General features: G+C 44.8%; 1 protein-coding gene across 1 annotated transcript in view; it reads left to right on the top strand.

Annotated features, from left to right (window-relative positions):
* The first annotated feature begins 5,957 nt into the window (after positions 1-5,957).
* DDX10 (DEAD-box helicase 10) overlaps positions 5,958-14,663 on the top strand; it is a 193,499-nt gene continuing 184,793 nt past the window's right edge. Inside the window, exon 1 of the mRNA XM_054808723.1 lies at positions 5,958-6,188. Coding sequence (XP_054664698.1) covers positions 5,976-6,188 — 213 coding nt within the window. The 5' untranslated portion in view covers positions 5,958-5,975. The remainder of the gene's footprint in view (positions 6,189-14,663) is intronic.

The following is a 14,663-nucleotide window of genomic DNA, read 5'->3' as shown; positions in this document are numbered from 1 at the left end:
CAACAGTATCAATATTCTTTGCATTTCTAGAGACTTGACAAGCTGGTTTTGCTTCTGATTTTGAAGAAACTTGGTTAATTTTCCCCCATCGCTGGTTTTCACGTACATCGAGTGTTTTTGAAACATCATGGCACAAAGTTTAATTTTACTGTGTAAACTTAAATCTGTCCTTTGGAGAGTGGTTTTCATTTAAACATTTAGTAAGCTGGTTGCTGTCATTCTTATCAATGTAATTGCCATTTAGTCAAAATCCTGGCAACCAAGAGAACAGCAAAGCCTAAATCTTCTCTCCTCCCCCACTTTTCCCAGTCTGTTTCATCCCAGGTTTTAAGATGATAACAGGCTTATAACCTGTGTCTCCTAAAAGAATCCCAATTTGGAAACCTTTTGAAGGACAATTTTAAGAACTGAGGGCTGTTTCCATAGTGGTGGCTACTAAGTTGTCTGTGGCCAAAGAGAATGAGTGAAGGACTAGTTTGAAGAGGGCCATGTTTCTCTCCGTGAAGACATTGTTTGTCCTCCGGTAGGCTCAAGCTTGAAAAAGATGGAGCTGCTTTCTAATGCTATTTTATATATGATAGTTGGCATTTTCAAAACATAAAACTGTTTACCAATGTGCAAGGAAAAGACTTAATTCTAAAATTTTCTGTGCTAGGAACATTTAAATCCAGATAACTGTAAGAAATCTTTCAGAATTAACTCTATGTTGCCTATGTATGTCTGTATTGCCAAAGTTGCAACCAGTAGTTTGTTCCAAGAGTTTTTAAGCTGGACCACGCATTCACGTTTATAGTAAGACTACTTTTTTTCCAGAGTAGAATACATTTTGGAGTGTCTACATAAAACCAAATTCCTGTAATTTATATACTTGGTAAAAGCGTTTTCCTTTTATTACTTCCACAAAAAGAGCCCATAATGTCATCTGCAAAATCGTCTTTATTTTATTGTTGGGAAACAGCAGCTCATTACTAAGAGGAAAGTTCAAGCTCTCAATTACACCGCACAATATTCTTGGTCATAATTGACAATATTTATTCATCACAACGTACCCATTTGCTCAGACCAGGAATTACTGAAACAGAGTGTTTCTACTGTGTTTTTGAAAATCCAGTTTAACTTTTAATTTCTAAAATTTAATTTCTTGGGTGATAGTTCTTTTATTATAGGACTACTCAATACAGGAAAACCTAATTCTATTAATTTTTCTGAATTTTTTTCTGTATTCTTTTTTTTTCTTTTTTGTGTTCTCCATTACAGACACCTATTGTGCCTCTTTTTTAGAGTTGCTTACCCTGGGTCTGCATAAGAGTGCCGAAATCTCTCTTTTAAACTGACAGCATTGCTTTTTTTTTCAGCTTGCAGTGCTCAGAGTAATACTTCCAGGCTGAGCTGAAATAGGGTCCTGAGCCCATGGACAGGGTTCAGGAAAGACCCCAGGGGAGGCCTGGCAGGGACAGTAAGGTCCAGTAGTGCCCTCAGGGCCCTGACATCCACCCTAACACCCACTTCTTCTCTGAACAATTCTGGCCACCACACCTAATAATGCTCGTTTAAAGTGATATTTCTTTTTCCAAGTAGGATTACCATTTTTCTATGTCATACTGTACATCCTTTAGTCAGATAACATTTCATTACAATTTATTATAGTAACATTACTTCTATTAAAAATAACATTCACAAATCTGACTGCCATTTCCATATTTTTTTCAAAATAGTCTAAGTTACATCGTAGTATTGCAAATATTACATTGAAGATCCATCCTTTCAAGCTACCATGTCTCATTTACAGATGCTCAAGCACAATCTTCAGATGCAACTTCTTACATGCTTTCTCTCAAGTCTCCTGAAGCATAGCAAGTCAGCCTTGGAAGATAAGGAGAAGAGTGTCAAGAGCCTCTCAGTTGAGGAAATTCTCCTAGCACTTGGCTGTTTCATTGAGAAAGGCTTTAGTGGTATTTCATTGACATCTTGTACTTCTGGGGTCACTTCCTCTGGTTTGCTGATTTACTTCTTTAGGTAGGTGATCAAGATTATGTGGAAAAATGGAAAGAAAACAGGTTAGTACAAAACAATCAAAGATTTAATGGAAAACCCAAAGCTTAACTTAAGCAGACACAATGTTACATTTTTTTTATTACATAAAACCAACCCCTAGTTATCTTAAATTCCTGTAGAGTTTTGCAAAGGAAATGTTTAACTGACGTACATGGCATGTGAACAAGAGTCTATGCAGCAGCATGAGGTACCAGAAGAAATGGCCCAGCAGGCGTGCAGGGAGTGATGCATGTGCAGCAAGTCAAGAGCCTAAGACCAACCATGAAATGCAAAAAAAGGTAAGAATGAGGAATTGGCAGGAGCTGGGTGTAGGGCCAACTGTACTAAGTCCATACCGTGAAGAAAGCCCCACAACACAGACATGGAGCAACAGCAGTATGATACAACTCAACTTGGCCCTGAGGTTTTGTCAAGAGAGAATATAAAGGATACCAAAGATTGTGCACCATCATCACCTTTCAGGATGAACCCAGAAGAAGCGATGAAGGCTTGACTGTCAGGGCACAGTGAGGGCTGCTGCTCCCCAAGAGCCAGGAGCTAAGTGTGATAACGCGGCCCCTGAGCGAGGGAGCAGGGCATGCTCATGGGTGGCAGCCAGGGTCAACCAAGAGCCCAGCTCATCAGACAAGTCTGTGGTGATGAGGCAGGTCCAAGGTCAAGCTGGGAAATCAATTCTCTGGTCAGAGTCAGGATCAGGTCTGGTGGCCATAACCAGGGTCAGACACAGCTGTTGGTGACCGGGCAGGTCCGCAGTGACGAAGCAGGTCCCAGCTCAAGCCGGGAAGTCAACCTGCAGCTCAGAGTCCCAGCCAGTGGGGTCTGTGGCCAAGGACAGTCACGGCTGTGGTTGAGCTGGAGACCAACATGTCGTATGACATAACCCGGGCAGGGCCTGGAGCCGCAGGGTGGAGCTGAATTGCGGCTCTGGGCAGGGGTGTGGGGAGGCCTTGGCCAGGCAATTAAGGTCTATGAGTGCCCTCAGGGCCCTGACCTTGACACTTGGTGCCCCTTGTCCTCCTTGTCACCACAAATAACCCTGCCCAGACACATAACACATGTCTGCGCTTATGAGTAGGAAAGCCTGAGTATGCGTGAGAGTGAAATCTCTGTGAGAATGGCTGTTGGTGACATTGGGCTTGTTTAAAATAAAACATTGCCACCTTCTTCTCTGTGGCCTTGTATGGAGCCTTGTTACATTTATTGCTATAGCCATACTCCCTTCCTTCATTTCCCCAAACTTCAAGTAAACAACAGTGCTTAAATCATTTATTTGTCAGCTTGTAATTTTTTCTTTTTCTATTACTCAGAAGGATCTCTAGTTTTGCCACAGTTATAGGGATAGTATTATTACAAGACAAATGAAGTAGTCTTGCATATTATAAATAAATCAAATGCAATGGCATAGAATTTGTTCCTGTATAAAAGGGAAATGTTCACAAACCACTGGCTATTTCTCAGTGAAGCCCCTCAGGGTGAGAGGACAGTAGGGAAAGGGACAGGTGGCTCCGGGGCCTTGGGAGGCTCCCAGACCTGCAGCATGGGGCCAAGAGGCTCTCCAGCCTTTTACCTTCTCCTGTGGGACACAGGACAGGATGCTTTTGACTTTCTGGTTTTCCTTTCCTGGTATATGGACCTCTTGGCTAATGAACAAATAAGTCACTAAAAAGCATTGGAAACATATAGGCATAATTATGAAGATGATCAGAGGGCTGGAGCACCTCTCCTATGAAGACAGGCTGAGAGAGTTGGGCTTTTTCAGCCTGCAGAAGAGAAGGCTCCAGGGAGACCTTATAGCAGCCTTCCAGGAGCTGAAGGGGCCTACAGGAAAGCTGGAGAGGGACTGTTTACAAGGGCATGGAGTGACAGGACGAGGGGTAATGGCCTTAAGCTGAAGGAGGGTAGATTTAGATTAGATATAAGGAAGAAATTCTTCCCTGTGAGGGTGGTGAGGTACTGGAACAGGTTGCCCAGCGAGGTTGTGGATGCCCCCTCCCTGGAAGTGTTTAAGACCAGGTTGGATGGGGCTTTGGGCAACATGGTCTAGAGGAGGGTGTCCCTGCCCATGGCAGGGGGGTCAGAACTAGATGGTCTTTGATGTCCCTTCCAACCCAAACCATTCTATCATTCTATGATAATTAACAGTGTTCATCATGATAGCAGCAAAGAAGTTGTTTTAGAAACAGGATGGCAAGATATTATTTCCCATGTAACTTTTTTCATGGAGGATTTATGTCCGTAGTGACTCACAGACCACTGCTGCTGTTCTGCTATGAGAGATGAGCCTGCAGGCAAAACACAGACCAGGTGAGCAAAGACAGCATGTTCAAACACAACACTTTTACCTGTACTTTTACTTACAAAAAGGTTAAACTCACCCCAGTGCTGCAACAGCAGAAATTCTACACAGGAGGGTTTTTGTTTGTTTTTCTATTACAGGCAGACTGATAGAAAAGTTTAAAGCTGAGCCCTGCAACAGTCAGATTGTGTTAGACTGGGACTTTGGTTTGGATCTAAATTAATGTGCTGTAATCACGGGAAAGATGTGCCAGCCCCCAGAAGCACATCCTTCGGGGTGGAACAGCACCTCTTGCAAACAGGTTTTCACCAGGTACTTCTGAAAAAAAAAAAAATTGTTTTGAGAATAAAAACTTCAGTATCCTTCCTAATTTATCTTAACAGCAAATTAACCCATAGAGAAAACTACTGCATTCAAAGCTGTACCTGGGAGGAGAGGTCCCATCAGGGCTTATTTAATGGAGATTTTCCCAGCCCTTCCTGAAATTAGGAACTTAATGTATTTTAGAGGGAAAACAAACATTTCTGTGATTGCAGGTTTCCCTGATCTCAGGGAGGAGGGAAAACATCTTCAGCAATACACTCAACGTACGTATGGCAAAAGTGGAGCTAATGAAGAGACACTCCCTTTTCCCTTGGTTTTCTGGAATTCCAAGCTCTCATCAGAGGCGGTAATTATTTTGGGAGTCTTTCACTGTTCCCCTCATCAACGTGTTTACTTCCTTCTTATGATATTGCATAAATATGTTTGGCATTTTCTCTTCCTGATGTGGCACAGCGACTCTGCGGACTGTTGTTAATTCTGTGTGCTGATGAAGTGCTAAAACTGACTCAGCAAATCGTTTCTGACCGTCCAACAACCGCAGAGCAATGCAGACCTTCCCCACAGGGAGGGGTTAAGAATCAGCGCACGTAAAGATAGCATCATATAAATTTGCAGGTTGATTAAATCTAGTTACTTTGAGAGATGTGCTTCTTGTAAGAGACCACTCTTATAGCACCCGATGTAAAAGAACTCTGCACGTTTGCAGTTCTCCCTGTGATATTCTGCCAGCCCTTGGCATGGTTCAAGGCTCTGAGCGAAGGCCATTGACTACAACTGGATTGTGAAGGGTCAAAACGCGACAAATGGGGCTTGAATCCAGCATCTTAAACACAAAGCCCAGCGTATGTCTTTCAATTGCTTTCTAATTTTTCCGAATTTGTCTTTTTTCCTGTAATGAATTAGCAAATAAAGCATTAACAGACCTTACTGAACTCTTCCCCTTGCCCCTCTGTCACGCTATGTTAGAGGACAAAACTTATGACGGTACCAAGCACAAACTTCTTTTCTATTAAGGCTTTTTTTTTTCTTCCCGTTTTACAATGTCTATCACAGAGCACATTTTGCATGCTGCGCCAAAACCTAAGGTTTTTGGTTATATGTCACGAAGTGTGATTTTTCCTCCCCTCTTGTGCAACCCCTTAACCTTCCACAGGCATTGGAACGATCAGGGGCGCCGCGGCCCTGGAGGCCGGGCCGGGCCGAGCCGAGCCGAGCCGAGCCGAGCCCTCCCCCGGCGGCGCGGCCGGCTGACGCACTCCGCCTGCGCCCAGCCCCGCCTCCGGCAACCCCTGTGCGTCCCATGCGGGGCGGCGGTAGCAGCATGGGTCGGGCCGGCAGCGATGGCGGCAGCGGCGTGCCGGCGGCGATGGACCCGGTGCGGAGCTTCGAGCGTTGGAAGAAGAAATACACCCGGCGGACGAGGAAGCTGCGGCTGCAGCGCAAGGAGCGGAAGCGGCCTGAGTGGCAGGTGGAGCGGGAGGGCATCAGCCGCCTGGTGCAGCGCTACCCGGAGGTACGACAGGGGCGGGCGGCTGGTGCTGCTGGGCCGGGACGGGGAGTGAGGGGCTTTGCAGGGCGGGGACGGGAGGGCATGGCGGGCCTCTGGGGACGGAAAAGCGGTGTGTGGTGGTGTGGGGGTAGGGCTGGGAGGAGGGAGGGATCTTTAGGAAGGGCAGGCAGGGCAGACCAGGAGAGGGTGTCGCCCACTATGTCAGTAACCAGCATGGAGCTCCCCTGGGGATGGACGAGGAGCTGACCGAGAGCTTATGGGTCAGGATCAAAGGGACCGCAGGGGCAGGGGACATCATAGTGGGGGTCTGCTACAGACCACCTGACCAGGGAGACCAAGCGGATGAGACCCCCTGTAGGCAGATAGGAGCAGCCTCATGTTCACAAGCCCTGGTCCTTATGGGGGACTTCAGTCACCCCGACATCTGTTGGAGGTTCCTGGAGTGCATAGATCACAACTTCCTTCTCCAAGTGATAGAGGAGCCAATGAGGAGAGGTGCCATGCTGGACCTTGTGCTCACCAACAAGGATGGGCTGGTGGGGAATGTGAAGCTCAAGGGCAGCCTTGGCTGCAGTGACCACGAAATGGTGGAGTTCAAGATCCTCAGGGCAGGTAGGAGGGCACACAGCAAGCTCACTACCCTTGGCTTCCGGAGAGCAGACCTTAGCCTCTTCAGGGATCTGCTTGGTAGAGTACCATGGGACAAAGCCCTGGAGGGAAGAGGGTGCCAAGACATCTGTCTTGTATTCAAGGATCACCTCCTCCAAGCTCAGGAGCGATGCATCCCAGCAAAGAGGAAGCCAGGCAAAAACACCTGGAGGCCTGCAAGGATGAACAAGGAGCTCCTGGGCAAAGTCAAACAAAAAAAGGAAGCCTACAGAGGGTGGCAGCAAGGGCAGGTAACCTGGGAGGAATACAGAGAAACTGTCTGAACAGCCAGGGATCAGGTTAGGAAAGCTAAAGCCCTGGTAGAATTAAATCTGGCCAGGGATGTCAAGGGCAACAAGAAAAGAAGCTATAGGTATGTCAGTGATAAAAGGAAGACTAGGGAAAATCTGGACCCTCTCTGGAAGGAAATGGGCAACCTGGCTACCCAGGATATGGAGAAGGCTGAGGTACTCAGTGAGGTTTTTGCCTCAGTCTTCACTGACAAGTGCTCTAGCTGCACTGCTGAAATCACAGAAGGCAAAGGCAGGGACTGAGAGAATGAAGAACCGCCCACAGCAGGAGAAGATCAGGTTCGAGACTGTCTAAGGAACCTGAAAGAGCACAAGTCCGTGGAACCTGATGAGATGCATCCGTGGGTCCTGAGGGAACTGGTGCATGAAGTTGCCAAGCCACTCTCCATCATATTTGAGAAGTTGTGGCAGCCTGGTGAAGTTCCTACTGACTGGGAGAGGGGAAACATAACTCCCATTTTTAAGAAAGGGAAAAAGGGAAGACCTGGGGAACTACAGGCCGGTCAGTCTCACCTCTGTGCCCAGCAAGGTCATGGAGCAGATCCTCCTGGAAACTATGCTCAGGTACATGGAAAATAAGGAGGTGATTGGTGACAGCCAACATGGCTTCACTAAGGGCAAATTGTGCCTGACAAATGTGGTGGCTGCTTATGACGGAGTTACAGTGTTGATGGATAAGGGAAGGGCAACTGACGTCGTCTACATGGACTTGTACAAAGCATTTGACACTGCCCTGCATGACATTCTTGCCTCTAAATTGGAGAGACATGGGTTTGACAGATGGACCACGCGGTGGATAAGGAATTGGCTGGATGGTTGCACTCAAAGAGTTGTGGTCAACGGCTCAATGTCCAAGTGGAGAACAGTGATGAGTGGTGTTCCTCAGGGGTCGGTACTGGGACCGGCACTGTTCAACATCTTTGTCGACGACATGGACAATGGGACCAGGTGCACCCTCAGCAAGTTTGCCGACGACACCAAACTGTGTGGTCTGGTCGACACTCTGGAGGGAAGGGATGCCATCCAGAGGGACCTTGACAGGCTGGAGAGGTGGGCCTGTGCGAACCACATGAAGTTCAACAAGGCCAAGTGCAAGGTCCTGCACGTGGGTCGGCGCAATCCCAAGCACAACTGTAGGCTGGGCGAGGAATGGATTGAAAGCAGCCCTGAGGAGAAGGACTTGGGGGTATTGATTGATGAGAAGCTTAACATGAGCCGGCAGTGTGTGCTTGCAGCCCAGAAAGCCAACCGTGTCCTGGGCTGCATCAAAAGAGGTGTGACCAGCAGGTCGAGGGAAGTGATCCTGCCCCTCTACTCTGCTCTTGTGAGACCCCACCTGTAGTACTGCATCCAGCTCTGGGGGCCCCAACATAAGAAAGACATGGAGCTGTTGGAGTGAGTCCAGAGGAGGGCCACGAAGCTGATCAGAGGGCTGGAGCACCTCTCCTGTGAGGACAGGCTGAGAGAGTAGGGCTTGTTCAGCCTGGAGAAGAGAAGGCTCCAGGGAGACCTTATAGCAGCCTTCCAGTGCCTGAAGGGGGCCTACAAAAAATCTGGAGATGGACTGTGTACAAGGGCATATAGTGATAGGACAAGGGGTAATGGCCTTAAGCTGAAAGAGGGGAGATTTAGATCAGATATTAGGAAGAAATTCTTTACTGTGAGGGTGGTGAGGCACTGGAACAGGTTGCCCAGTGAGGTTGTGGATGCCCCCTCCCTGGAAGTGTTTAAGACCAGGTTGGATGGGGCTTTGGGCAATGTGGTCTAGTGGAGGGTGTCCCTGCCCACACCAGAGGGGTTGGAACTAGATGGTCTTTGAGGTCCCTTCCAACCCAAACCATTCTGTGATCTGTGAGAGAGTATGTGTCTTGGGCAGGGGTGGGGAGCACCCCTAGTTGGCAAGGGTGTTCCTCTGGTTGTTGGTGGTGCCTGTAGGTAACAGGTTTGTTGGGTGACAGTGCTCAGTGGCAGGCAGAAGGGCTTTCACCGCCACGAGGCAGGGACGATCCTCCGTTCCTTCCCTTTCTTCCCCAGGCAGAGAAGAGGGCAGTGACTGCAGTCCCACTAAGTTTGGGTGGACTGCCTGTGCACAGGCTGTGGAGCGGGTGGTGGAGAGACCCTCAGGAGAGGAGTGAGTGTTTGAGAGTGCAGCGAGGAGGACATTGAAGCAGACGGTGGGAATGGTTGTAGCCAGTGACACTTGGCCCTTCTGACCAGGCAGCATGGATGTCTCATTGTTGGAGGTGGGACACATTTGTCTCCATAGATGACGTCCTACAGACAAACATCACACTAGAAGAGTATGTTGATGAACCTCTAATCAAGAAATAGGTATGTAAATATTAGAGCCAGGGTCAGTGGTGTTGGTTTTGTCACCCAGATTCCCTTCAATTCCTCTGTGAGATGGCTGGCTTTTAAGCCATATTGATTAGTGGAAAGTACTATAATTGTGGATAATGGCTTACATGTGCTGTGCTTGTGTGTTGCTCTATGTCCTGCCAACTTTTGCTGAATTTGTGGTTATTGCTGGGGAGGAGCGTGGCAGTTGTATTTGGTTACCCAGCACTCAGCATAGCTGATTGATAGCAGAGACTTTTTGGTGGTTGTAATTCGATTGAGCAGAAAGTAATGACACAATAGGTATAGAGTAAACATGTCTTACCATGAAGAGGTCGTGATAGCTTCTTTGGTTAAGATTCAGCAAGTTAGTATTCTGAAGCTTCACACAATCATTTGCCTTACTGGTTTGAAAGCAAATGGTATACTTCCAAAGGTGGTCAAATTACTGTTTTGAATTACAGATTAATTGACAGGGAAAAAATGGATGTATCATTCGTTGTTTTGATGATAAAAATTAAAGATGGTAACTACATAAATATATTAATATTTTGTTGTGGATAAATTTTGGGTTAACTTGCTTTGGCAATATTTTTCTACTCACTGTAGAAATAGAGGACTTGTCTGCTTTCACAGTCAGCATCTTACTCAAATCATTAGAAGCTTGTATTTTTCTGAGTGGGATGACCATTGGTAGGTATGTGTCTTCCACTGGGGAATGAAAAACCTCCTACATTACTACAGTACTGTTGGACTGCTTGTTATAACCTAGACTGAGATGGTTGCCTTTGCATGGTCTCTGGAGGGTGTGTGTCTGAGCAAGAGGGAGTAACTGGGTTAAAGCAACTTGGCAAAGGCTGTGTCCAGAGTTCGTGAACTCTGCACAGATCCCAGGGTGATGGGCTTATTGTTTATATACCAAATTGCAGTATATATACAATAGGTTGGTCTGTATTTCTGTGTGTTTGAACACAGACAGGGAGATGTGTAGTGAAATTAATTTTGCATGTTGTCAGGCCCTAATAGTTCCTGCATTTGGTAATAGCTTGCATTTACTTGATAATGTCACATGCAAATTAGGCTGCTTCATTACCTTTGGGTACTATGACAATATCTAGCTATTCTCTATATCTTGTTTTAGAGTCCCATCACTGGTCATTGAATACTCTGAGCCGTCACCCACCATCAGTCTCATAGATAAAGTGGTCGAGTTCAGGGGATAGCTTTTTCTCCTAACGCCGTAGATACATGTGTGCAGCAGCTGAAGCAGTATGTTGCTCCTGTGTATTGGAATTATATGTATATGGCATGGGCGTATTGAGAGGCAGGAGCAAGATCACCAGAATCATCAACTAGAGGAGATGCTGGCTTTTTGGAGTGCATTACAGCCTCTTCATCTGTGAGACTGATTGGCCAAATGTGATCCCTCTTCATCTGTCATTTGCCCTTAGTTGATCTGGATTCATTTGAGGAAGATGATGACAATGGAAAAAAAATCTAATTATTTAGGAGAAGGTAGCAAGAACACTTAAAGATTTATCTTGGGTGTTCGGTCTCAGAGATGAAGTGGCAGAAATATTTTGAAAAATGATCTCTGGAAAGCCAGCATTTCCTCCACTTAATGCTGCCTTTGCCTCTTTGTTCTCCCCATACACGGTGTATAGGTTCTCCATATACAGTTTTGCCATATTTATGGTGTATGCATGTATTAAATCCCTATACACATCCCTATCTATTACGCTAGTTCTTACAGGGAAATACTGCTTTGCTATCTGTCATGCCACTCTACAGGCGTGCATCCTTGGCAGATAGTGGGGCATGGCTGTGTTGCTTACGGATGTATGTAAGCAGGAGAGAGGTTTAAAAGGAACACAGACAAGCAGTGAGTTAGTGAAACTATGTTCTTTAAGGGAATGTTGTAACCCCTGGTTTTCCATAGTGAGGTCAGTATTCCTTTCCTATCCTCGTAAATTTTAGGGTGGTATAACTGGATTGTGGTAGATGTGCAATTCTCAGACTTTTTAGTTTGAGTAGTCCCCATTCTTATTTTCTACAGTAGTATGTTCCTCCTTAAATATTTTGCATGATATTTAAATGCAGTCACTTTTCCCTGAAACACGTCCTATACATTTGATACTTACATTTAATTTCCACTCATTCTACATAGATTTATGTTATACTGGCCTTATAGTCAACTCTGTCAATTACTTCCATAGATACTTGTGTTTATTTGCTGTATATATGGCTATGTGAATATGTGTGGAGGCCTCTATGTCACCAATGTGCATGTCTGCACGCACATTTATGTCTGAGACATGGGTGACAATTCTGTGTCTGTGGAGCTTGGGGCAGCATAGGTAAGGAGTGAGTGGTGGGAGGTTGTGTTTGTGTGTATATATAGAGGTCGAAGAAGAAAGGCTGGTAGTGGTCAGGCATTTATCCATCAGAATGAAGACAGGGTAAACATATGTTTGTATTAGGATAGTTTTGGGGACTCCTGGTCTCAACTCTTCTGGGGTTTTGCTGTCATCTTGCTTCAGGAGTCTTCTGCCTGTGAACATACAGGTGGATGCCCACCTAGCTTCCTGTCTGCAGTCCTTCATACCTCATATCTCCTTTTCTGGTCCCTGACAAGGTTTTCCACTTGGTCTCCTGCAATTTCTTCCATATTACCCTGGACCTGGTTATAGTGAGAGTGGAGATTGTGAGTAAGTGCCAGGTGCTTGGATCTTCAGGGGTCTCCAGTGAGTTCTGCATGAGGCAGATCCTTTCTTAGGGACAAGGGAATTAGAAAGCTCTTTGGTAAGCTCCTTTCTGTGAGGAGCACTGGCTGGGGTCTCTGGCATGCAGGCTGTGGGTGCATTTGGTCTTTGTGTGCTTTTGTCATCTTGCATGTGGCATGGAATAGGGGAAGCATGGCTGTTGGATGCAAAAGTATCCACCTTGCCCTCCTTCTTGGAATATATTGTCTATAAATTCCAGTGTGAGAATGACTGCAATGGATAACCAAGACAAAATTTAACAATAATGAAGAGATAACCAAGATATGTTTTTACTGGATTTTTTTTTTGTCATTTGTTGACATGTGATGACAAATGTGTGGCAGCGTAAATGGAAAACATGAAATTTAGTTTCAGTATGCCCAAATCTTGGGATCATTCTCTGTGTTACATGTTCCTAGATGATCTGTTACCTGTCGATCCAGTGAATTTGTTGCCTAACTGTAAGGCTGTTAGGGAACATTGTCTTCTCCATCCGGTTGTGCTCATGAAAAGCATTAACAGCTAACTGATGTCCTGGGTAAGAGTGTAAATTCTTTCTAGTCTGCTTCATGTCAAATTAGTCAAGTTAGATCAGAATACCATCTGAAGTATTTGAAATGAATTTTGAAATTTGAAATGCTCTCACCTAGAGCAGATTAGAGAGAGCTCACAAGTACAGATTACCAGCAGATTAGAGGAGGTAATAATTTCTGACAGGGAAACAAACTAAGTAGAAATTGGTGGTGTTTTCCAGTGGTACACGTAGATATGGAATAGATCTATCACAAGATCCACCTCTATCACCAATCCTTCTTACTCCTGCAATTTGGGCTTTATTTAAAAATAATCCAGGATCTTTGGAGTTTAAGGTTAACAGATCATTCTTGTGCTCCTGGAAGTTTGTAGGGCAGAGAAATAATACAGGAAGCTTTGTGACAACGCCTTTCCTAACATTCCTGTGTCTCACTTTTTAATACTATTCTCACTCTTTTCCTTCTTGGACATCTGTAAGAGCTAAGTTTATGCATGTAATGATTTTTAAATTGATTTAGAGGAGTTTAAGGTAGAAGAGCAGAACACTTTGTCTTCTCTGTGATTAATACATCAGTTCTTACTGAGACGTCTACAGTTAAAAAGAAGTTGACCACTGAAATACGTAAAGCAGCCTTAATTATTTAGAACTATTTCACATTGCTGCAATAGCCCATTTCATGTGTCACAAACCTATTAAAACCTATCCCTTCAGTTACATGCAGTGGATTACTTGAATTCTTTTCTGATGTTAGTAAGATAGTTTTCCCTCCTGTAGGCATACTGTTTTCCTATGTGGACAGTCTCTGGTTAAAATGAAAGTGAACCTGTATACATCACTGAGTTGTCATCCTTTAGCATGCAAAATAAAAAGTCTGGGAATTAGCCCAGTATGCAATATTGCATGTGGTACATAATATTTTCAAAATTAGCAACTGAATTTGGAAATATTTGTCAGAAATTCCAATTTGTGAAAGTTGAAAAAAGAGCTTTTATGGTGATTTCTGATAGAACATTTTTGGGGTGGGGGGAACTCCTATCTTAAAGTATGTGCTTCTCAGCACAAGTAGATTTTATAAAAATAATTCACCTTTAAGATTTCTAAGTAATGTTTGGCACAAGTTTTAATTGCTCTGCTAGGACACAGTGAAAGTTTGAAATCTACCTTGCAAGAGCTTTATCTTGAAATATGTCAAAAATGGTTTTTAATAAGGGTGTTATCACCTTTTATCTGGAGATCAAATTCATGCATTAAATTACTTTTCTTGTTTTTACTAGAGAGAACTAGGCTGAAAAGAGTAGTGTTGTGATCTAGGTGCTTTAAACAGGTATAAACCCTCAGGAAAAAGCAGTGTAGTTTTCTGTAATAGGCAGAGCCTACAGAAGGCTTGGTACTTCAAGGAGATAGAAGGCTGATCTGACAGCTCAGTAGCTCTTCATTTGAGGCTTTCTCTGGAATTGTTATCACGAGTTGTCAGGAACGTTTGAGGACCATTTTGCTTGGTCCCTGTGTTGGGAGATTTCTGTTCAGCAGTCTGTTAGAGAGATGATACCTATTAGATACGCACAAGTTGTGTAAGCTTCCCGTTTGACATCTGGAAATCTCGGTTTATGGATGCTAGTCAGTATGAATTCAAAGCTGTGTACCTTCCTCTTCATCAGCTCAGCCTTTATAGATACAGTAGTCTATTTTTTTTCCTGAGTTCTATGGGGGTTTTTTGTCCTGCTGCTGTTGATTGTTGTGAACTTTGCCAGTGAAAGCTATCCACATCTTCTGATCATCTCCTGTCGGCTAGAACAGACTTGAAAGTATTACATTTTTCTTAAGATCTCTACTTGACATCTCAACATTTTTGTAAATCATTCAGCCAACTCATAGACTCAAACAC

The sequence above is a fragment of the Grus americana genome, chromosome 1 (genome assembly GCF_028858705.1).
Source record: "Grus americana isolate bGruAme1 chromosome 1, bGruAme1.mat, whole genome shotgun sequence".
Taxonomy (NCBI): domain Eukaryota; kingdom Metazoa; phylum Chordata; class Aves; order Gruiformes; family Gruidae; genus Grus; species Grus americana.
This window is presented reverse-complemented; position numbering and strand designations above follow the sequence as displayed.